Here is an 18,581-nt window from a genome sequence, read left to right on the forward strand (position 1 = left end):
GTTTCCCTGCTCCTGGCTCTGAGGGGTTTCTGCTACGGCAGAGCCTCATGGGTCATTGAAGGGTAGAGGGAGCACGGGTCCGGCGGCGGCCTGGTGGAGCTCCCGCCAAGCATCCCGACACCTTGGGGCTGGCAGCCACCCCCAGGGGAGACAGGGCCCGCGGCTGGGCTGGACTTACCATGGCCTTGATTACGCCCTCCAGAGCCAGGTAGTAACTGGAAACAGGGTTGAGAAGGGAGTCGTTGAAGTTCTTGTTCACAATGCGGAACGACAGCGAGAAAAGAAGGATCACAGTGCCAGGCTGTGCCGGGGTGGTCGTGTCGACTGAGGGCGCTTGGGTGGTCGTGTTGCTGGAGGGTGCTGGGGTGGACGTTCCACCGGGAGGCGCTGGGGTGCTTGTGCCACTGGGAGGCGCTAGGGTGGACGTTCCACCGGGAGGCGCTGGGGTGCTTGTGCCACTGGGAGGCGCTGGGGTGGACGTTCCACTGGGAGGCGCTAGGGTGCTTGTGCCACTGGGAGGCGCTGGGGTGGACGTTCCACTGGGAGGCGCTAGGGTGCTTGTGCCACTGGGAGGCGCTGGGGTGGACGTTCCACCGAGAGGCGCTAGGGTGCTCGAGCCACCGGGAGGCGCTGGGGTGGACGTTCCACCGGGAGGCGCTGGGATGGATGTTCCACCAGGAGATGCTGGGGTGCTTGTGCCACCGGGAGGCGCTGGGGTAGACGTTCCACCAGGAGGCGCTGGGGTGCTTGTGCCACTGGGAGGCGCTAGGGTGGACGTTCCACCGAGAGGCGCTAGGGTGGACGTTCCACCGGGAGGCGCTGGGGTGGACGTTCCACCAGGAGGCGCTGGGGTGCTTGTGCCACTAGGAGGCGCTAGGGTGGACGTTCCACCGGGAGGCGCTGGGGTGGACGTTCCACCGGGAGGCGCTGGGGTGCTTGTGCCACTGGGAGGCGCTGGGGTGGACGTTCCACCAGGAGGCGCTGGGGTGCTTGTGCCACTGGGAGGTGCTGGGGTGGACGTTCCACCGGGAGGCACTGGGGTGTTCGAGCCACCAGGAGGCACTGGGGTGGACGTTCCACCGGGAGGCGCTGGGGTGCTTGTGCCACTGGGAGGCGCTGGGGTGGACGTTCCACCGGGAGACGCTGGGGTGGACGTTCCACCGGGAGGCGCTGGGGTGCTCGAGCCACCGGGAGGCGCTAGGGTGGACGTTCCACCGGGAGGCGCTGGGGTGCTCGAGCCACCGGGAGGCACTGAGATGGACGTTCCACCGGGAGGCACTGGGGTGCTCGAGCCACCGGGAGGCACTGAGATGGACGTTCCACCAGGAGGCGCTGGGGTGCTCGAGCCACCGGGAGGTGCTGGGGTGGATGTTCCACCAGGAGGCGCTGGGGTGGACGTTCCACCAGGAGGCGCTTGGGTGCTTGTGCCACCGGGAGGCACTGGGATGGACGTTCCACCAGGAGGCGCTGGGGTGCTTGTGCCACTGGGAGGCGCTGGGGTAGATGTTCCACCAGGAGGCGCTGGGGTGCTCGAGCCACCGGGAGGCACTGGGATGGACGTTCCACCAGGAGGCGCTGGGGTGCTTGTGCCACTGGGAGGCGCTAGGGTGGACGTTCCACCGGGAGACGCTGGGGTGGACGTTCCAACGGGAGGCGCTGGGATGGACGTTCCACCAGGAGGAGCTGGGGTGCTTGTGCCACTGAGAGGCGCTAGGGTGGACGTTCCACCGGGAGGCGCTGGGGTGCTCGAGCCACCGGGACGCACTGGGATGGACGTTCCACCGGGAGGCGCTGGGGTGCTCGAGCCACCGGGAGGCACTGGGATGGACGTTCCACTGGGAGGCGCTAGGGTGCTTGTGCCACTGGGAGGCGCTGGGGTGGACGTTCCACTGGGAGGCGCTAGGGTGCTTGTGCCACTGGGAGGCGCTGGGGTGGACGTTCCACCGAGAGGCGCTAGGGTGCTCGAGCCACCGGGAGGCGCTAGGGTGGACGTTCCACCGGGAGGCGCTGGGATGGATGTTCCACCAGGAGATGCTGGGGTGCTTGTGCCACCGGGAGGCGCTGGGGTAGACGTTCCACCAGGAGGCGCTGGGGTGCTTGTGCCACTGGGAGGCGCTAGGGTGGACGTTCCACCGAGAGGCGCTAGGGTGGACGTTCCACCGGGAGGCGCTGGGGTGGACGTTCCACCAGGAGGCGCTGGGGTGCTTGTGCCACTAGGAGGCGCTAGGGTGGACGTTCCACCGAGAGGCGCTAGGGTGGACGTTCCACCGGGAGGCGCTGGGGTGGACGTTCCACCGGGAGGCGCTGGGGTGCTTGTGCCACTGGGAGGCGCTGGGGTGGACGTTCCACCAGGAGGCGCTGGGGTGCTTGTGCCACTGGGAGGTGCTGGGGTGGACGTTCCACCGGGAGGCACTGGGGTGTTCGAGCCACCAGGAGGCACTGGGGTGGACGTTCCACCGGGAGGCGCTGGGGTGCTTGTGCCACTGGGAGGCGCTGGGGTGGACGTTCCACCGGGAGACGCTGGGGTGGACGTTCCACCGGGAGACGCTGGGGTGGACGTTCCACCGGGAGGCGCTGGGGTGCTCGAGCCACCGGGAGGCGCTAGGGTGGACGTTCCACCGGGAGGCGCTGGGGTGCTCGAGCCACCGGGAGGCACTGAGATGGACGTTCCACCGGGAGGCACTGGGGTGCTCGAGCCACCGGGAGGCACTGAGATGGACGTTCCACCAGGAGGCGCTGGGGTGCTCGAGCCACCGGGAGGTGCTGGGGTGGATGTTCCACCAGGAGGCGCTGGGGTGGACGTTCCACCAGGAGGCGCTTGGGTGCTTGTGCCACCGGGAGGCACTGGGATGGACGTTCCACCAGGAGGCGCTGGGGTGCTTGTGCCACTGGGAGGCGCTGGGGTAGATGTTCCACCAGGAGGCGCTGGGGTGCTCGAGCCACCGGGAGGCACTGGGATGGACGTTCCACCAGGAGGCGCTGGGGTGCTTGTGCCACTGGGAGGCGCTAGGGTGGACGTTCCACCGGGAGACGCTGGGGTGGACGTTCCAACGGGAGGCGCTGGGATGGACGTTCCACCAGGAGGAGCTGGGGTGCTTGTGCCACTGAGAGGCGCTAGGGTGGACGTTCCACCGGGAGGCGCTGGGGTGCTCGAGCCACCGGGACGCACTGGGATGGACGTTCCACCGGGAGGCGCTGGGGTGCTCGAGCCACCGGGAGGCACTGGGATGGACGTTCCACCAGGAGGCGCTGGGGTGCTTGTGCCACTGGGAGGCGCTAGGGTGGACGTTCCACCGGGAGACGCTGGGGTGGACGTTCCAACGGGAGGCGCTGGGATGGACGTTCCACCAGGAGGCGCTGGGGTGCTTGTGCCACTGGGAGGCGCTAGGGTGGACGTTCCACCGGAAGGTGCTAGGGTGCTCGAGCCACCAGGAGGCGCTAGGGTGGACGTTCCACCGGGAGGCACTGGGGTGCTCGAGCCACCGGGAGGCACTGGGGTGGACGTTCCACCGGGAGGCGCTGGGGTGCTTGTGCCACTGGGAGGCGCTAGGGTGGACGTTCCACCGGGAGGCGCTGGGGTGCTCGAGCCACTGGGAGGTGCTGGGGTGGACGTTCCACCGGGAGGCGCTGGGGTGCTTGAGCCACCGGGAGGCGCTGGGGTGGACATTCCACCGGGAGGCGCTGGGGTGCTCGAGCCACTGGGAGGCGCTGGGGTGGATGTTCCACCGAGAGGCGCTGGGGTGCTTGTGCCAATGGGAGGCGCTAGGGTGGACGTTCCACCGGGAGGCGCTGGGGTGTTCGTGTCAACAGGAGACGCCGGGGTGGATGAAGTGAAGCCGATAAAAGTGGCTGAAACGGAAGCAGGAGCAGTCAGGGGCTGCGGAGAACCCGGAGGGGAGGGGAGGGTGCAGGAGTCGGCAGAGGGTCCCAGGCTGGCCAGGCAGAAGGGACAGAGCTAGGGGCTGTCGGAAAGGGGCTGGGCCCGGGGTGCAGGGAAGGGGCCCAGCCCCAGCCGCCCACGCCCCCCCCGCTGGGACAGATACAGGCAGGGCTGGGCTGGCGCCCGCAACACCCCCCAAGCAGCTCAGCCGGGGGGCAGCCTGGTCCCCACAGAGCTCTGCCCCAAGGCCGTGCACAACCCCCCCCCACACAGGGACCCCTGGCCAGGGGCTGCTGCGGACACACGGGGGCCGGGCCCAGGCTGCTCACCACTGATACCCTCCAGCTGGAGCCCGACGGTTTTATTGCTCTCCAGACCCTCCGCCAGCTGCTGCTTAATGTCGGTGTCGTTGATGCTGCTGTTGCTCGCTCCGTACAGCAGAACGGAGGCTGCCACCACCGAGCCCGGGCTGCAGAGCAGGCCACAGAGGGGGCATTAGCTGGGTCTGGCCCCGCCCCCTTTCCGGCCCCGCCCCCTTCCCACCTGGCCCCTCCCCAGCTCCCCAGCTACTGCAGAACCCCAGCCCTGCTCCCCGCTTCTCACCTACCCAAGGCCCTCGGCTGCAGCCCCTCATTCAGGCTGTTCCAGCCTGTAGCCCCCCCCACCTGCCCAGCACAGCCTCCGGCAGCCCCCCAGCCTCTCTCCCCCCCTGTTCCCTCCCCAGCCCAGCAGGCTGCCCCCTCCCTTCCCCATGTGGGGGCAGCCCCATGGCGCTCGCTGTACCTGAACCGCAGATCGGTGAATCCCCGGTAGTTCTGCCCATTGGGACAGTCTGCGCAGCCATAGACCTGCAGGTACTGTCACGGACAGAGAGGGGAGCAGGGTCACTGCCGGCCCCCAGCCACCTGGGGGGAACCAGCCCCGGCCCCTGCCAGCCTCCCTTGCTGTGCTCTTCCTGGGGAGGCAGGGGATGGGGGCAGGGGTGTCTCCCCAGAGCCGGGCCCACGGGAGAATTGTGTGTGGGGGGTGCCGGGAGCCATCGAATGGAACTGGAAACTTCGAGCAGCCCCCAGTACTCCTAGTTCCAGCACCCATGTCCCAGGCTGGCGGCAGAGGGGCAGAGGGGCCCAGAGCCGAAGCCGGCTTCCAGATGTGGCGTAGTGGGGGGCTGTCTGCTCTGTGTCCCCGGATCCCCCTGCGTAGTGGCTGTTGGGGACGCAGGGCCAGTACAGGCTAAGTTGGAGCCATGAAGGAGAGAGACAGAGGAGGGGGCTGAGGCATCCTACCCTAATTCCTGTAACCAGATTACGTCTAGGCTGTGCTGTACCCTGAAGGAACAATAACCCCTCTCTGTTCTACCGGCTGGTGGAGTCTGTTCGTGCTGCTACGGGGGTGCAGGATCGGGGAACCCCCAGCTCACCGCCACACAGGGCATGGACTGAGGGACTCTCCCCTTGCTGCTCCAGGACAGGAGCCTCTGGGGCTGAGAGTCTGGGGCCCAGGACTTGGCCCACGGGGGGTGGAAGTTTCCCTGCTCCCGGCTCTGAGGGGTTTCTGCTACGGCAGAGCCTGATGGGTCATTGAAGGGCAGCGGGAGCACAGGTCCGTCGGCGGCCTCATGGAGCTCATGCCAAGTCCCCCACACCTTGGGGCTGGCAGCCACCCCCAGGGGAGACAGGGCCGGGGGCTGGACTGGGCTTACCATGGCCTTGATTACGCCCTCCAGCGCCAGGTAGTAACTGGAATTAGAGTCTTCAAGGGAGTTGTTGAAGTTTTTGTTCACAATGCGGAACGACAGCGAGAAAAGAAGGATCATGGTGCCAGGCTGTGCTGGGGGCGTCGTGTTGACTGAAGGCGCTGGAGTGGTTCTGTTGACAGGAGACACCGGGGTGGTTGTGTCATTAGGAGGCACCAGGGTGGTTGTCTCAACAGGAGATGCCGGGGTGTTCGTGTCAACAGGCAGCGCCGGGGTGGTTGTGTCACTACGAGGGGCCAGGGTGCTCGTGTCAACAGGAGGCACTGGAGTGGTTGTGTCACTGGAAGGTGTGAGGGTAGTTGTGTCACTAGGAGGTACCAGGGTAGTAGTGTCAACAGGAAGTACCGGTGTGGTTGTGTCACTAGGAGGCGCCGGGGTGGTCATGTCAACAGGAGGCGCTGGTGTGGTTGTGTCACTAGGAGGCGCCAGGGTGGTTGTGTCAACAGGAGATGCCGGGGTGGTTGTGTCAACAGGCAGCGCTGGGGTGGTTGTGTCACTACGAAGCGCTGGGGTGCTCGTATCAATAGGAGGCACCGGTGTGGTTGTGTCACTAGGAGGTGCCAGGGTGCTCATGTCAACAGGAGGCGCCGGGGTGGTCGTGTCAACAGGAGGCGCCAGTGTGGTTGTGTCACTAGGAGGTACCGGGGTAGTCGTGTCAACAGGAGATGCTGGGGTGGTTGTGTCAACAGGAGGCGCTGGGGTGGTCGTGTAAACAGGAGACGCCGGGGTGGTCGTGTCAACAGAAGAAGCCGGGGTGGTTATGTCGCTAGGATGCGCTGGAGTGGTCGTGTCAACAGGAGACACCGGGGTGGTTGTGTCACTAGGAGGTGCCAGGTTAGTCGTGTCAACAGGAGACGCCGGGGTGCTTGTGTCAACAGGAGGCACTGGAGTGGTCGTGTCACTGGGAGGTGCAAGGGTAGTTGTGTCACTAGGAGGTACCAGGGTAGTTGTGTCAACAGGAGGCGCCAGTTTGGTTGTCTCAATAGGAGGCTCCAGGGTGTTTGTGTCAACAGGCGGCACTGGGGTTGTCGTGTCAACAGGAGGCGCCAGTGTGGTTGTGTCAATTGGAGGCTCCAGGGTGGTTGTGTCAACAGGAGTTGCTGGGGTGCTCGTGTCACTAGGAGGCCCCGAGGTGCTCATGTCACCAGGAGATGCCAGAAGGGTCGTGTCACTAGGAGGCCCCGAGGTGCTCATATCACCAGGAGGCGCCAGGGTGCTCGTGTCACCGTGAGGCGCCGGGGTAGCAGTGTCAACAGCAGATGCCAGGGTGCTCGTGTCATCAGGAGATGCCAGGGTGCTCGTGTCAACAGGAGATGCCGGAGTGGTCGTGTCACCAGGAGATGCCGGGGTGGTCGTGTCACTAGGAAGCCCCGGGTTGCTCGTGTCACCAGGAGATGCCAGGGTGGTCGTGTCACTAGGAGGCCCCGGGGTGCTCGTGTCAACAGGAGGCGCCAGGGTGCTCGTGTCACTAGGAGGCCCCGGGTTGCTCGTGTCACCAGGAGATGCCAGGGTGCTCGTGTCACTAGGAGGCCCCGGGTTGCTCATGTCACCAGGAGATGCCAGGGTGCTCGTGTCACTAGGAGGCCCCGGGGTGCTCGTGTCAACAGGAGGCGCCAGGGTGCTCGTGTCACTAGGAGGCCCCGGGTTGCTCGTGTCACCAGGAGATGCCAGGGTGCTCGTGTCACCAGGAGATGCCGGGGAGCTCGTGTCACTAGGAGGCCCCGGGTTGCTCGTGTCACCAGGAGATGCCAGGGTGCTCGTGTCACCAGGAGATGCCAGGGTGGTCGTGTCACTAGGAGGCCCCGGGGTGCTCGTGTCACCAGGAGATGCCGGGGTGGTCGTGTCACTAGGAGGTGCCGAGGTTGTTGTGTCACTAGAAGGCGCCAGAGTGTTCGTGTCAACAGCAGGTTCCGGGGTGGATAAAGTGGAGCCGACAAAAGTGGCTGAAACGGAAGCAGGAGCAGTCAGGGGCTGCGGAGAACACGGAGGGGAGGGGAGGGTGCAGGAGATGGCAGAGGGCCCAGGCTGGCCAGGCAGAAGGGACAGAGCTAGGGGCTGTCGGAAAGGGGCTGGGCCCGGGGTGCAGGGAAGGGGCCCAGCCCCAGCCGCCCACGCCCCCCAGTGCTGGGACAGATACAGGGAGGGCTGGGCTGGCGCCCGCAACAGCCCCCAAGCAGCCCAGCCGGGGGGCAGCCTGGTCCCCACAGAGCTCTGCCCTAAGGCCGTGCACACCACCCCCCCACAGGGACCCCTGGCCGGGGGCTGTGCGGACACACGGGGGCCGGCCCAGGCTGCTCACCGTTGATACCCTCCAGCTGGAGCCCGACGGTTTTATTGCTCTCCAGACCCTCCACCAGCTGCTGCTTAATGTCGGTGTCGTTGATGCTGCTGTTGCTCGCTCCGTACAGCAGAACGGAGGCTGCCACCACCGAGCCCGGGCTGCAGAGCAGGCCACAGAGGGGGCATTAGCTGGGTCTGGCCCCGCCCCCTTTCCGGCCCCGCCCCCTTCCCACCTGGCCCCTCCCCAGCTCCCCAGTTACTGCCGGACCCCAGCCCTGCTCCCCGCTTCTCACCTACCCAAGGTGCTGGGCTGCAGCCCCTCATTCAGGCTGTTCCCGCCTGTAGCCCCCCCCACCAGCCCAGCACAACCTCCGGCAGCCCCCCAGCCTCTCTCCCCCCCGTTCCCTCCCCAGCCCAGCAGGCTGCCCCCTCCCTTCCCCATGTGGGGGCAGCCCCATGGCGCTCGCTGTACCTGAACCGCAGATCGGTGAATCCCCGGTAGTTCTTCCCGTTGGGACAGTCTGCGCAGCCATAGACCTGCAGGTACTGTCACAGACAGAGAGGGGAGCAGGGTCACTGCCGGCCCCCAGCCGCCTGGGGGGACCTGCCCCGGCCCCTGCCAGCCTCCCTTGCTGTGCTCTTCCTGGGGGGGCAGGGGATGGGGACAGGGGTGTCTCCCCAGAGCCGGGCCCACGGGAGAATTGTGGGGGAGGGGGTGCCGGGAGCGATCGAATGGAACTGGAAACTTCGAGCAGCCCCCAGTACTCCTAGTTCCAGCACCCGTGTCCCGGGCTGGCAGCAGAGGGGAGAGGGGCCCAGAGCCGAAGCCGGCTTCCAGGGCATGGACTGAGGGACTCTCCCCTTGCTGCTCCAGGACAGAGCCTCATGGGTCATTGAAGGGCAGCGGGAACACAGGTCCAGCGGCGGCCCGGTGGAGCTCCCGCCAAGCATCCCAACACCTTGGGGCTGGCAGCCACCCCCAGGGGAGACAGGGCCCGCGGTTGGGCTGGACTTACCGTGGCCTTGATTACACCCTCCAGAGCCTGGTAGTAACTGGAATTAGAGTAGTTTAGGGAGTCGTTAAAATTCTTGTTCACAATGCGGAATGACAGCGAGAAAAGAAGGATCACGGTGCCAGGCTGTGCCGAGGTGCTCGTGTCAACAGGAGGCGCCAGGGTGCTCGTGTCACCAGGAGATGCCAGAAGGGTCGTGTCACTAGGAGGCCCCGAGGTGCTCATGTGAACAGGAGGCGCCAGGGTGCTCGTGTCACCAGGAGATGCCAGGGTGCTCATGTCACCTTGAGGCGCCGGGGTAGTCGTGTCAACAGGAGATGCCGGGGTGCTCGTGTCACCAGGAGATGCCAGGGTGCTCGTGTCACCAGGAGGCGCCAGAAGGGTCGTGTCACTAGGAGGCCCCAGGGTGCTCGTGTCAACAGGAGGCGCCAGGGTGCTCGTGTCACCAGGAGATGCCAGAAGGGTCGTGTCACTAGGAGGCCCCGGGGTGCTCGTGTCACCAAGAGATGCCAGGGTGCTCGTGTCACTAGGAGGCCCCGGGTTGCTCGTGTCACCAGGAGATGCCAGGGTGCTCGTGTCAACAGGAGATGCCAGGGTGCTCGTGTCACCAGGAGATGCCGGAGTGGTCGTGTCACTAGGAAGCCCCGGGTTGCTCGTGTCACCAGGAGATGCCAGGGTGGTCATGTCACTAGGAGGCCCCGGGTTGTTCGTGTCACCAGGAGATGCCGGGGTGCTCGTGTCACTAGGAGGCGCCAGGGTGCTCGTGTCACCAGGAGATGCCAGGGTGCTCGTGTCACTAGGAGGCCCCGGGTTGCTCGTGTCACCAGGAGATGCCAGGGTGCTCGTGTCAACAGGAGGTGCTAGGGTGCTCGTATCACCAGGAGATGCCAGGGTGCTCGTGTCACTAGGAGATGCCGGGGTGCTCGTGTCACCAGGAGATGCCAGGGTGGTCGTGTCACTAGGAGGCCCCGGGGTGCTCGTGTCACCAGGAGATGCCGGGGTACTCGTGTCACCAGGAGGCGCTAGGGTGCTCGTGTCACCAAGAGATGCCAGGGTGCTCATGTCAACAGGAGGTGCTAGGGTGCTCGTATCACCAGGAGATGCCAGAAGGGTCGTGTCACTAGGAGGCCCCGAGGTGCTCATGTCAACAGGAGGCCCCAGGGTGCTCGTGTCACCAGAAGATGCCAGGGTGCTCGTGTCACCTTGAGGCGCCGGGATAGTAGTGTCAACAGGAGATGCCGAGGTGCTCGTGTCACCAGGAGATGCCAGGGTGCTCGTGTCAACAGGAGATGCCGGGGTGGTCGTGTCACTAGGAGGCCCCGGGGTGCTCGTGTCAACAGGAGGCGCCAGGGTGCTCGTGTCACCAAGAGATGCCAGGGTGCTCGTGTCACCTTGAGGCGCCGGGATAGTAGTGTCAACAGGAGATGCCGAGGTGCTCGTGTCACCAGGAGATGCCAGGGTGCTCGTGTCAACAGGAGATGCCGGAGTGGTCGTGTCACTAGGAGGCCCCGGGTTGCTCGTGTCACCAGGAGATGCCGGGGTGGTCGTGTCACTAGGAGGCCCCGGGGTGCTCGTGTCAACAGGAGGCGCCAGGGTGCTCGTGTCACCAAGAGATGCCAGGGTGCTCGTGTCACTAGGAGGCCCCGGGTTGCTCGTGTCACCAGGAGATGCCGGGGTGCTCGTGTCATCAGGAGATGCCAGGGTGGTCATGTCACTAGGAGGCCCCGGGGTGCTCGTGTCACCAGGAGATGCCAGGGTGCTCGTGTCATCAGGAGATGCCAGGGTGCTCGTGTCACTAGGAGGCCCCGGGTTGCTCGTGTCACCAGGAGATGCCAGGGTGCTCGTGTCACCCGCAGATGCCGGAGTGGTCGTGTCACTAGGAGGCCCCGGGTTGCTCGTGTCACCAGGAGATGCCAGGGTGGTCATGTCACTAGGAGGCCCCGGGTTGCTCGTGTCACTAGGAGATGCCGGGGTGGTCATGTCACTAGGAGGCCCCGGGGTGCTCGTGTCAACAGGAGGCACCAGGGTGCTCGTGTCACCAGGAGATTCCAGAAGGGTCGTGTCACTAGGAGGCCCCGAGGTGCTCGTGTCACCAGGAGATGCCAGGGTGCTCGTGTCACTAGGAGGCCCCGGGTTGCTCGTGTCACCAGGAGATGCCGGGGTGCTCGTGTCACCAGGAGATGCCAGGGTGCTTGTGTCAACAGGAGGTGCTAGGGTGCTCGTATCACCAGGAGATGCCAGGGTGCCCGTGTCACTAGGAGATGCCAGGGTGCTCGTGTCACTAGGAGGCCCCGGGTTGCTCGTGTCACCAGGAGATGCCGGGGTGCTCGTGTCACCAGGAGATGCCAGGGTGGTCGTGTCACTAGGAGGCCCCGGGTTGCTCGTGTCACCAGGAGATGCCGGGGTGCTCGTGTCACTAGGAGGCCCCGGGTTGCTCGTGTCACCAGGAGATGCCAGGGTGGTCGTGTCACTAGGAGGCCCCGGGTTGCTCGTGTCACCAGGAGATGCCAGGGTGCTCGTGTCACCAGGAGATGCCGGGGTGGTCGTGTCACTAGGAGGTGCCGAGGTTGTTGTGTCACTAGAAGGCGCCAGGTTGTTCGTGTCAACAGCAGGTTCCGGGGTGGATAAAGTGGAGCCGACAAAAGTGGCTGAAACGGAAGCAGGAGCAGTCAGGGGCTGCGGAGAACCCGGAGGGGAGGGGAGGGTGCAGGAGTCGGCAGAGGGTCCCAGGCTGGCCAGGCACATGGGACAGAGCTAGGGGCTGTTGGAAAGGGGCTGGGCCCGGGGTGCAGGGAAGGGGCCCAGCCCCAGCCGCCCACGCCCCCCCCGCTGGGACAGATACAGGCAGGGCTGGGCTGGCGCCCGCAACAGCCCCCAAGCAGCCCAGCCGGGGGGCAGCCTGGTCCCCACAGAGCTCTGCCCCAAGGCCGTGCACACCACCCCCCACAGGGACCCCTGGCCGGGGGCTGCTGCGGACACACGGGGGCCGGCCCAGGCTGCTCACCACTGATACCCTCCAGCTGGAGCCCGACGGTTTTATTGCTCTCCAGACCCTCCGCCAGCTGCTGCTTAATGTCGGTGTCGTTGATGCTGCTGTTGCTCGCTCCGTACAGCAGAACGGAGGCTGTCACCACCGAGCCCGGGCTGCAGAGCAGGCCACAGAGGGGGCATTAGCTGGGTCTGGCCCCGCCCCCTTTCCGGCCCCGCCCCCTTCCCACCTGGCCCCTCCCCAGCTCCCCAGCTACTGCCGGACCCCAGCCCTGCTCCCCGCTTCTCACCTACCCAAGGCCCTCGGCTGCAGCCCCTCATTCAGGCTGTTCCCGCCTGTAGCCCCCCCCACCTGCCCAGCACAGCCTCCGGCAGCCCCCCAGCCTCTCTCCCCCCCGTTCCCTCCCCAGCCCAGCACGCTGCCTCCTCCCTTCCCCATGTGGGGGCAGCCCCATGGCGCTCGCTGTACCTGAACCGCAGATCGGTGAATCCCCGGTAGTTCTGCCCATTGGGACAGTCTGCACAGCCATAGACCTGCAGGTACTGTCATGGACAGAGAGGGGAGCAGGGTCACTGCCAGCCCCCAGCTGCCTGGGGGGAACCAGCCCCGGCCCCTGCCAGCCTCCCTTGCTGTGCTCTTCCTGGGGAGGCAGGGGATGGGGGCAGGGGTGTCTCCCCAGAGCCGGGCCCACGGGAGAATTGTGGGGGAGGGGGTGCCGGGAGCGATCGAATGGAACTGGAAACTTCGAGCAGCCCCCAGTACTCCTAGTTCCAGCACCCGTGTCCCGGGCTGGCGGCAGAGGGGCAGAGGGGCCCAGAGCCGAAGCCGGCTTCCAGGGCATGGACTGAGGGACTCTCCCCTTGCTGCTCCAGGACAGAGCCTCATGGGTCATTGAAGGGCAGCGGGAACACAGGTCCAGCGGCAGCCCGGTGGAGCTCCCGCCAAGCATCCCAACACCTTGGGGCTGGCAGCCACCCCCAGGGGAGACAGGGCCCGCGGTTGGGCTGGACTTACCGTGGCCTTGATTACACCCTCCAGAGCCAGGTAGTAACTGGAATTAGAGTAGTTTAGGGAGTCGTTAAAATTCTTGTTCACAATGCGGAATGACAGCGAGAAAAGAAGGATCACGGTGCCAGGCTGTGCCGGGGTGCTCGTGTCAACAGGAGGCGCCAGGGTGCTCGTGTCACCAGGAGATGCCAGAAGGGTCGTGTCACTAGGAGGCCCCGGGGTGCTCGTGTCAACAGGAGGCGCCAGGGTGCTCGTGTCACCAAGAGATGCCAGGGTGCTCGTGTCACTAGGAGGCCCCGGGTTGCTCGTGTCACCAGGAGATGCCAGGGTGCTCGTGTCAACAGGAGGTGCTAGGGTGCTCGTATCACCAGGAGATGCCAGGGTGCTCGTGTCACCAGGAGATGCCAGGGTGGTCGTGTCACTAGGAGGCCCCGGGTTGCTCGTGTCACCAGGAGATGCCGGGGTGCTCGTGTCACCAGGAGGCGCCAGGGTGCTCATGTCACCAGGAGATGCCAGGGTGCTCGTATCACCAGGAGATGCCAGGGTGCTCGTGTCACCAGGAGATGCCAGGGTGGTCGTGTCACTAGGAGGCCCCGGGTTGCTCGTGTCACCAGGAGATGCCAGGGTGCTCATGTCACCAGGAGCTGCTAGGGTGCTCATATCACCAGGAGATGCCAGAAGGGTCGTGTCACTAGGAGGCCCCAAGGTGCTCATGTCAACAGGAGATGCCAGGGTGCTCGTGTCACCAGGAGATGCTAAGGTGCTCGTATCACCAGGAGATGCCAGAAGGGTCGTGTCACTAGGAGGCCCCGAGGTGCTCATGTCAACAGGAGGCCCCAGGGTGCTCGTGTCACCAGGAGATGCCAGGGTGCTCGTGTCAACAGGAGATGCCGGAGTGGTCGTGTCACTAGGAAGCCCCGGGTTGCTCGTGTCACCAGGAGATGCCAGGGTGGTCATGTCACTAGGAGGCCCCGTGTTGTTCGTGTCACCAGGAGATGCTGGGGTGCTCGTGTCACTAGGAGGCGCCAGGGTGCTCGTGTCACCAAGAGATGCCAGGGTGCTCGTGTCACTAGAAGGCGCCAGGGTGCTCGTGTCACCAGGAGATGCCAGGGTGCTCGTGTCACTAGGTGGCCCCGGGTTGCTCGTGTCACCAGGAGATGCCAGGGTGCTCGTGTCAACAGGAGGTGCTAGGGTGCTCGTATCACCAGGAGATGCCAGGGTGCTCGTGTCACCAGGAGATGCCAGGGTGGTCGTGTCACTAGGAGGCCCCGGGTTGCTCGTGTCACCAGGAGATGCCGGGGTGCTCGTGTCACCAGGAGATGCCAGGGTGGTCGTGTCACTAGGAGGTGCCGAGGTTGTTGTGTCACTAGAAGGCGCCAGGGTGCTCGTGTCACCAGGAGATGCCAGGGTGCTCGTGTCACCAGGAGATGCCGGGGTGGTCGTGTCACTAGGAGATGCCGGGGTGGTCGTGTCTCTAGGAGGTGCCGAGGTTGTTGTGTCACTAGAAGGCGCCAGGGTGCTCGTGTCACCAGGAGATGCCGGGGTGCTCGTGTCACCAGGAGATGCCAGGGTGGTCGTGTCTCTAGGAGGTGCCGAGGTTGTTGTGTCACTAGAAGGCGCCAGGGTGGTCGTGTCAACAGCAGGTTCCGGGGTGGATAAAGTGGAGCCGACAAAAGTGGCTGAAAAGGAAGCAGGAGCAGTCAGGGGCTGCGGAGAACCCGGAGGGGAGGGGAGGGTGCAGGAGTCGGCAGAGGGCCCCAGGCTGGCCAGGCAGTTGGGACAGAGCTAGGGGCTGTCGGAAAGGGGCTGGGCCCGGGGTGCAGGGAAGGGGCCCAGCCCCAGCCGCCCACGCCCCCCCTGCTGGGACAGATACAGGCAGGGCTGGGCTGGCGCCCGCAACACCCCCCAAGCAGCCCAGCCGGGGGGCAGCCTGGTCCCCACAGAGCTCTGCCCCAAGGCCGTGCACACCCCCCCCCCACAGGGACCCCTGGCCAGGGGCTGCTGCGGACACACGGGGGCCGGCCCAGGCTGCTCACCGCTGATACCCTCCAGCTGGAGCCCGACGGTTTTATTGCTCTCCAGACCCTCCGCCAGCTGCTGCTTAATGTCGGTGTCGTTGATGCTGCTGTTGCTCGCTCCGTACAGCAGAACGGAGTCTGCCACCACCGAGCCCGGGCTGCAGAGCAGGCCACAGAGGGGGCATTAGCTGGGTCTGGCCCCGCCCCCTTTCCGGCCCCGCCCCCTTCCCACCTGGCCCCTCCCCAGCTCCCCAGTTACTGCCGGACCCCAGCCCTGCTCCCCGCTTCTCACCTACCCAAGGCCCTCGGCTGCAGCCCCTCATTCAGGCTGTTCCCGCCTGTAGCCCCCCCCACCAGCCCAGCACAACCTCCGGCAGCCCCCCAGCCTCTCTCCCCCCCGTTCCCTCCCCAGCCCAGCAGGCTGCCCCCTCCCTTCCCCATGTGGGGGCAGCCCCATGGCGCTCGCTGTACCTGAACCGCAGATCGGTGAATCCCCGGTAGTTCTTCCCGTTGGGACAGTCTGCGCAGCCATAGACCTGCAGGTACTGTCATGGACAGAGAGGGGAGCAGGGTCAATGCCAGCCCCCAGCCGCCTGGGGGGACCTGCCCCGGCCCCTGCCAGCCTCCCTTGCTGTGCTCTTCCTGGGGGGGCAGGGGATGGGGGCAGGGGTGTCTCCCCAGAGCCGGGCCCACGGGAGAATTGTGGGGGAGGGGGTGCCGGGAGCCATCGAATGGAACTGGAAACTTCGAGCAGCCCCCAGTACTCCTAGTTCCAGCACCCGTGTCCCGGGCTGGCGGCAGAGGGGCAGAGGGGCCCAGAGCCGAAGCCGGCTTCCAGGGCATGGACTGAGGGACTCTCCCCTTGCTGCTCCAGGACAGAGCCTCATGGGTCATTGAAGGGCAGCGGGAACACAGGTCCAGCGGCGGCCCGGTGGAGCTCCCGCCAAGCATCCCAACACCTTGGGGCTGGCAGCCACCCCCAGGGGAGACAGGGCCCGCGGTTGGGCTGGACTTACCGTGGCCTTGATTACACCCTCCAGAGCCTGGTAGTAACTGGAATTAGAGTAGTTTAGGGAGTCGTTAAAATTCTTGTTCACAATGCGGAATGACAGCGAGAAAAGAAGGATCACGGTGCCAGGCTGTGCCGGGGTGCTCGTGTCAACAGGAGGCGCCAGGGTGCTCGTGTCACCAGGAGATGCCAGAAGGGTCGTGTCACTAGGAGGCCCCGGGGTGCTCGTGTCAACAGGAGGCGCCAGGGTGCTCATGTCACTACGAGATGCCTGGGTGCTCGTGTCAACAGGAGGCGCCAGGGTGCTCGTGTCACCAGGAGATGCCAGGGTGCTCATGTCACCTTGAGGCGCCGGGGTAGTCGTGTCAACAGGAGATGCCGGGGTGCTCGTGTCACCAGGAGATGCCAGGGTGCTCGTTTCACCAGGAGATGCCAGAAGGGTCGTGTCATTAAGAGGCCATGAGGTGCTCGTGTCACCAGGAGATGCCAGGGTGGTCGTGTCACTAAGAGGCCCTGGGTTGCTCCTGTCACCAGGAGATTCCAGGGTGCTCATATCAACAGGAGGTGTTAGGGTGCTCGTATCACCAGGAGATGCCAGGGTGCTCGTGTCACCAGGAGATGCCAGGGTGGTCGTGTCACTAGGAGGCCCCGGGTTGCTCATGTCACCAGGAGATGCCGGGGTGCTCGTGTCACCAGGAGATGCCAGGCTGGTCGTGTCACTAGGAGTCCCCGGGGTGCTCGTGTCAACAGGAGGCGCCAGGGTGCTCGTGTCACCAGGAGATGCCAGGGTGCTCATGTCACCTTGAGGCGCCGGGGTAGTCGTGTCAACAGGAGATGCCGGGGTGCTCGTGTCACCACGAGATGCCAGGGTGCTCGTGTCACCAGGAGGCGCCAGAAGGGTCGTGTCACTAGGAGGCCCCGAGGTGCTCATGGCAACAGGAGGCGCCAGGGTGCTCGTGTCACCAGGAGGCGCCAGGGTGCTCGTGTCAACAGTAGGCGCCAGGGTGCTCGTTTCACCAGGAGATGCCAGAAGGGTCGTGTCATTAAGAGGCCATGAGGTGCTCGTGTCACCAGGAGATGCCAGGGTGGTCGTGTCACTAAGAGGCCCCGGGTTGCTCCTGTCACCAGGAGATTCCAGGGTGCTCATGTCAACAGGAGGTGTTAGGGTGCTCGTATCACCAGGAGATGCCAGGGTGCTCGTGTCACCAGGAGATGCCAGGGTGGTCGTGTCACTAGGAGGCCCCGGGTTGCTCATGTCACCAGGAGATGCCGGGGTGCTCGTGTCACCAGGAGATGCCAGGCTGGTCGTGTCACTAGGAGTCCCCGGGGTGCTCGTGTCAACATGAGGCGCCAGGGTGCTCGTGTCACCAGGAGATGCCAGGGTGCTCATGTCACCTTGAGGCGCCGGGGTAGTCGTGTCAACAGGAGATGCCGGGGTGCTCGTGTCACCAGGAGATGCCAGGGTGGTTGTGTCACCAGGAGGCCCCAGGTTGCTCGTGCCACCAGGAGTTGCCGGGGTGCTCGTGTCACCAGGAGATGCCAGGGTGGTTGTGTCACTAGGAGGCCCCGGGTTGTTCGTGTCACCAGGAGATGCCGGGGTGCTCGTGTCACCAGGAGATGCCAGGGTCGTTGTGTCACTAGGAGGCCCCGGGTTGCTCGTGTCACCAGGAGATGCCAGGGTGGTCGTGTCACTAAGAGGCCCCGGGTTGCTCCTGTCACCAGGAGATTCCAGGGTGCTCATGTCAACAGGAGGTGTTAGGGTGCTCGTATCACCAGGAGATGCCAGGGTGCTCGTGTCACCAGGAGATGCCAGGGTGGTCGTGTCACTAGGAGGCCCCGGGTTGCTCATGTCACCAGGAGATGCCGGGGTGCTCGTGTCACCAGGAGATGCCAGGCTGGTCGTGTCACTAGGAGTCCCCGGGGTGCTCGTGTCAACATGAGGCGCCAGGGTGCTCGTGTCACCAGGAGATGCCAGGGTGCTCATGTCACCTTGAGGCGCCGGGGTAGTCGTGTCAACAGGAGATGCCGGGGTGCTCGTGTCACCAGGAGATGCCAGGGTGGTTGTGTCACCAGGAGGCCCCAGGTTGCTCGTGCCACCAGGAGTTGCCGGGGTGCTCGTGTCACCAGGAGATGCCAGGGTGGTTGTGTCACTAGGAGGCCCCGGGTTGTTCGTGTCACCAGGAGATGCCGGGGTGCTCGTGTCACCAGGAGATGCCAGGGTGGTTGTGTCACTAGGAGGCCCCGGGTTGCTCGTGTCACCAGGAGATGCCGGGGTGCTCGTGTTACCAGGAGATGCCAGGGTGCTCGTATTACCAGGAGATGCTGGGGTGCTCGTGTCACTAGGAGGCCCTGGGTTGCTCGTGTCACCAGGAGATGTCGGGTTGCTCGTGTCACTAGGAGGCCCCAGGTTGCTAGTGTCACCAGGAGATGCCAGGGTGGTTGTGTCACCAGGAGGCCCCAGGTTGCTCGTGCCACCAGGAGTTGCCGGGGTGCTCGTGTCACCAGGAGATGCCAGGGTGGTTGTGTCACTAGGAGGCCCCGGGTTGTTCGTGTCACCAGGAGATGCCGGGGTGCTCGTGTCACCAGGAGATGCCAAGGTGGTTGTGTCACTAGGAGGCCCCGGGTTGC

The 18,581-nt window shown here is 65.3% G+C and overlaps 1 protein-coding gene across 1 annotated transcript in view; it reads right to left on the minus strand.

Annotated features, from left to right (window-relative positions):
- MUC1 (mucin 1, cell surface associated) overlaps positions 1-18,581 on the minus strand; it is a 96,029-nt gene that overhangs the window by 37,624 nt on the left and 39,824 nt on the right. Inside the window, exons 10-30 of the mRNA XM_089772706.1 lie at positions 15,961-15,997; positions 15,416-15,489; positions 14,963-15,102; positions 14,483-14,605; positions 13,627-13,924; positions 12,933-12,969; positions 12,387-12,460; positions 11,934-12,073; positions 11,517-11,577; positions 10,630-11,183; positions 10,414-10,518; positions 8,933-9,951; positions 8,389-8,462; positions 7,936-8,075; positions 7,398-7,579; positions 5,583-7,097; positions 4,664-4,737; positions 4,098-4,349; positions 2,242-3,762; positions 875-2,115; positions 179-819 (exon numbers count right to left, since the gene is read on the minus strand). Of these exons, the coding sequence (XP_089628832.1) occupies positions 179-819; positions 875-2,115; positions 2,242-3,762; positions 4,098-4,349; positions 4,664-4,737; positions 5,583-7,097; positions 7,398-7,579; positions 7,936-8,075; positions 8,389-8,462; positions 8,933-9,951; positions 10,414-10,518; positions 10,630-11,183; positions 11,517-11,577; positions 11,934-12,073; positions 12,387-12,460; positions 12,933-12,969; positions 13,627-13,924; positions 14,483-14,605; positions 14,963-15,102; positions 15,416-15,489; positions 15,961-15,997 (8,302 nt within the window). The remainder of the gene's footprint in view (positions 1-178; positions 820-874; positions 2,116-2,241; positions 3,763-4,097; positions 4,350-4,663; positions 4,738-5,582; positions 7,098-7,397; positions 7,580-7,935; positions 8,076-8,388; positions 8,463-8,932; positions 9,952-10,413; positions 10,519-10,629; positions 11,184-11,516; positions 11,578-11,933; positions 12,074-12,386; positions 12,461-12,932; positions 12,970-13,626; positions 13,925-14,482; positions 14,606-14,962; positions 15,103-15,415; positions 15,490-15,960; positions 15,998-18,581) is intronic.

Source organism: Pelodiscus sinensis, chromosome 22 (assembly GCF_052426305.1).
Source record: "Pelodiscus sinensis isolate ZL-2025 chromosome 22, ASM5242630v1, whole genome shotgun sequence".
In the NCBI taxonomy this organism is placed as follows: domain Eukaryota; kingdom Metazoa; phylum Chordata; order Testudines; family Trionychidae; genus Pelodiscus; species Pelodiscus sinensis.